Source organism: Anoplophora glabripennis, unplaced genomic scaffold (genome assembly GCF_000390285.2).
Source record: "Anoplophora glabripennis isolate ALB-LARVAE unplaced genomic scaffold, Agla_2.0 scaffold2332, whole genome shotgun sequence".
In the NCBI taxonomy this organism is placed as follows: Eukaryota; Metazoa; Arthropoda; class Insecta; order Coleoptera; family Cerambycidae; genus Anoplophora; species Anoplophora glabripennis.
Window position 1 is genome coordinate 6,912 of NW_019418490.1, and position 4,198 is coordinate 11,109.

The window sequence follows — 4,198 nt, forward strand, 5'->3', positions numbered from 1 at the left end:
CTACAAAATTCAACTTGTGCAGGAACTCAATGAAGACGATCCCGACCGCCGCTTACACTTTTGTGAAATTATGATTGATTTATGTCAAGTAAATAGAGATTTACACCGGAAAATACTTTTTTCAGACGAGGCCACGTTTTGTCTCAATGGTACAGTGAACCGTCAAACTTGCAGGTATTGGAGTCGGGGAAATCCTCATTGGATGGCAGACACATACCCAACACCTACAGAAATTAAATGCGTGGGCTGGAATAGTTGACAACAGAATAGTAGGGTCTTTCTTCTTTGAAGGAGAAGACAAGAGAAAAATATGTAGAGTTTTTACAAAATGACCTTGTTCCAGCGTTTGCAGTAATTTTTCCTAACTATAATGACCCTGATATTCCTGATGACACCATATGGTTTCAGCGAGAGGGTGCAAATCCGCACTATGCACTCTCTGTTTGAGATTTTCTGGACAATTATTTTCCTAGGAGGTGGATCGGCAGACGAGGACCGATGGAATGGCCCGCGAGATCCCCAGATCTTACACCCCTGGACTATTTCTTATGGGGCTACTTAAAGTCCAAAGTGTACGTTAATAGACCACATAATTTAGAAGAACTCCAAAATTGTATTATAGATGAAATACACAGAGTTACCTACCCCAGAAATAATTCATAATGTGCAAGAAGAATTTCTACACAGACTTGCGTATTGTCAAGAAGTCGGTGGGTGGCAATTCGAACACTTAATTTAGGTAGAAAACTTAATGAATTGTATTTGCTGGACATAGGAATTGTTATTTTTTTAATGAATAAAATTTACGTTTCAATCGTGATTTACTCGAAAACTTTCCTATGTAAGATGGCAACATTTTAATACTGTCGGATCGACAATGAAACGATCTCTCAGAATCAAGAAAAAAAATAGGGGGTTGTTATTTAAAAAAAAAGTCGATGGCGTCATTACTCGAAAACAAATGACGGTTGAAAATCGCCTTTTATGCTAAAATCAGTATTATTTAAATTAAAAATCGACCTGTTCGAGGATTTTTCCCAAAAAAAAATTTGTCTCGTTTTTATTGAATTTATTTCAGACTTTAGGCGCGTACTGTATAATTTCACAAAAACAATTGTAAGTAGGTAGGTACTTGTTACTTTTATCGTAATAAACTTTAATAATATCGCCCTATTGAATTCTATAATTCATGATTTATCTGTTTTTGTAGTAAAAAGTACTAGGTAGGTATAGGTATATTTTAAAAATATTTTTTGAAAACAATGTTGTTTCTGTTTAAAAAGATTTTTATAAAATTTTCAAAATAAGTAAGTTTTTAGGGCATAACGTTCAAAAAGTACAGTTAGGGGATTTTAAAATAACATCAATTATACCCTTGGACGGTAGATAGCTCGAAATGGCTCAGTTGCGTAGCCCACTCGATCGCCAGATTGCAATCCGTGCGCCTTTTATTTGTAAGGTCGTTTAAAACAGGTACTGTATCTCACTCATGTTAAAATACCTTTACCTTGAAAACTTTTGAATAATATCATATGAAAATTTAAGAAACTGTCTAATATTTGTAGGTATATGATATTCAACGATAATTCCAGGTTCCCCAGATTGGAATACGCATACGCACACACAGTCACAGTGACATTCATTAAAATCAAAATTCATTACACAGGCGCTAATTAGCTCCACAAAGCTCGGACAATGAGATGTTTCAGTAAGAAGACCCGCCACCGCCTTGATCTTAAGTAGTTAACACATCATAAACCACATGATACCAACTCATCTGTCCATTAGACTACTAAAACTTAACAGCGACTCAAGAGTTGTTTTTTATAAGGCTCAAATTACCATCAAAGCGGCGACTTTGATGTTTTAAAAGCTATATTAGCGTTCTATTTGAGCAAGACAGTGCTAATTGGCGGCCATAGGCAACACACATGAATATAATCATAAACGCTAATGGATTTTTTAATAACGCCTACGTCAGTAGTCTCAATAACAGTACCCACCTTGATCGTGCTCTCGGGAAGGTTCAACTGGGCCGCGAGTTCGCACCTTCGAGGCCTGGACACGTAGTTTTCCTTGTAGAACTCCTTCTCCAGCCTCGCCAGCTGTTCCCTTGTGAACGCAGTGCGGTATCGTCGGATGTTGGGATCGTTCACTAACGGCGGGCTGGTCGGGGTGTTCATTTTTATTTCGGAATGAACGGGACTCGAGCAGTCTGCAATTCAAACAGCGTAAGTGCCGGAAATTTATCTCTGGCTACTCAACTAATTAGTGAAACGTAAAATCCGAGCCACTCTAACTAGGAAGTGCGGGTCTAGACTTCTCAAGTGGGTCCCTACACGTGTTCCAAAGTCTAGGCGACGCACTTCCGCTTCCAATTCCACTCACCTTTGCTGTAATGTTGGGCCGGCGACTGCGGAGGACTCGGTTGGCCGTGGTGCACGTTGTAGTGTGGCGGTATGACGTCCAGGACAACGGGGGAGCTCTTCTGTTCTTGCTGGTGGAACATGGCGAAGCTTCCTTGGGAATGCATAAACGAAACACTGACACAAAGGGTTCACAGAACACTAAATCACTATGGACTCGCGTCGCGCGCTTTAGGACGAGGAAAATGAAGTCTCTTCGGTGGTCGGGAGCGTATTTAGGCGAAGAGTTGGGGGAGGGGCGCCACTACGAGCTGGTTGGTTGTGTGGCATCGACCGGTGATTGGCTCCCACGCCCCAAGAGCCGTACGTCCGGGGGGTTTCGGGTCAGTTTCCTCTGGAACAGTCCTTATTGTCTCTAAGTAGATGTCTGGATGCATTAAGGCGGATATATATGGACTATTACTATTCTCAACCTTAATAACGCGTATACCCGGTCCGCCACCGCGCGCTATACAGCTTATGCTGTATTGATTATATTTTTATGGCTCCTATAAAGATGTTTTAGCGACTTAATTTTACGCCGGCAAGATTGTCTTGCTCGAAATGAAACCTCGCTGCTCGGTGGAGGTACCGAGGCGGTTTTTCTGGGCTGTATTGATTATCGTCGGCGTTTTACTAAAATTCTCGTCAATTTATGTCATAGGTGTATGGCTCTTTGATACTAATCGTTGGTTTTAAAAGCTACACTGAGGACAATCGAGTAAAAATGTTGTTGGTAACATAATAGGTATAATTGCAATTTTTCTTATTAGTGTTACAATATCATACGCCAAACTTACCTAAAAAAATCGATGGCTTACTGGAACAAGGGACGAATCAATTTATATTTTTGGCTAATTTTACCTACTTGATATTTCCTTCTGTGTATACACGTATTTTAAAAAAATGAACTGAGTTTTTATGACACGACGTAAGTATATTTAAGTAACGCCTCAAAATCCAAAACCCTACAAAAACTAATTCCATACCATTTATTTTATACATATATATACCTAGTACCTAAATAAGTAAATAGATTTTTTCTGATTTTAACAAATAGTTATAACAAACTTTATATAAGTATTTTGTTCAAATGGCACACTATATATTTTTTTATCAATTCTGGATGATTTTTTTTCCGCTTTCAGTTATATAAGGAAGTCTACAGTTTCATTAGAAATATAGTTAGAAAAACAGTAAAAAAGATAAACCCTACTTTCAGTAGTTTTATACTGAAAAATGATAGCCAGCTGCGGAAACAAGTTATTAGATATAAGTAACGAGCGTTCAAATAAAAACGTGGTCAAGTTGGTTCTGAAAATTTGGACGTAGGGCGTAGCGTATAGGAAATAAACTTAAACGTCTTTTGTCAAAGCGCTATATCGCCGCTATCAATTTGAATATTTTCGTTTTAAAAAGCGTTTAAAATGGTGTTTTCTCAAGAACAAAAAGTGTTTATCATAGAGTCCTACTTTAGAAATGGACGCAAGATTGATGGAATATGGAAGTATTCTATTGAGGAATGTTTCATAGAATTTCAAAATCAATTTCCCGGCGTTGTTGAGTACAAAATTTTTCAAAGTGCAGTTCAGCGTTGTGTTAATGTTTTTCGTGAAACGGGCAGTGTAACAAGAAAAGAAGGAAGCGGCCGACCTAAAAAGCGGACTGAAGAATTAAAAGAAAATGTCCAACAAATAATGGAAAATGCGCCAAGAACTTCTGTACGTGTTTTATCACAAATGGTGGGAGTATCAGTCGGTACCTGCCACACAGTGTTAAAAAAAGATTTGCGT

At 38.4% G+C, this 4,198-nt stretch overlaps 1 protein-coding gene across 1 annotated transcript in view; it reads right to left on the minus strand.

Moving 5' to 3' along the window:
- LOC108904677 (segmentation protein even-skipped) overlaps positions 1-2,509 on the minus strand; it is a 7,251-nt gene extending 4,742 nt beyond the window's left edge. Inside the window, exons 1-2 of the mRNA XM_018707316.2 lie at positions 2,389-2,509; positions 2,004-2,215 (exon numbers count right to left, since the gene is read on the minus strand). Of these exons, the coding sequence (XP_018562832.2) occupies positions 2,004-2,215; positions 2,389-2,509 (333 nt within the window). The remainder of the gene's footprint in view (positions 1-2,003; positions 2,216-2,388) is intronic.
- Positions 2,510-4,198: the final 1,689 nt, after the last annotated feature.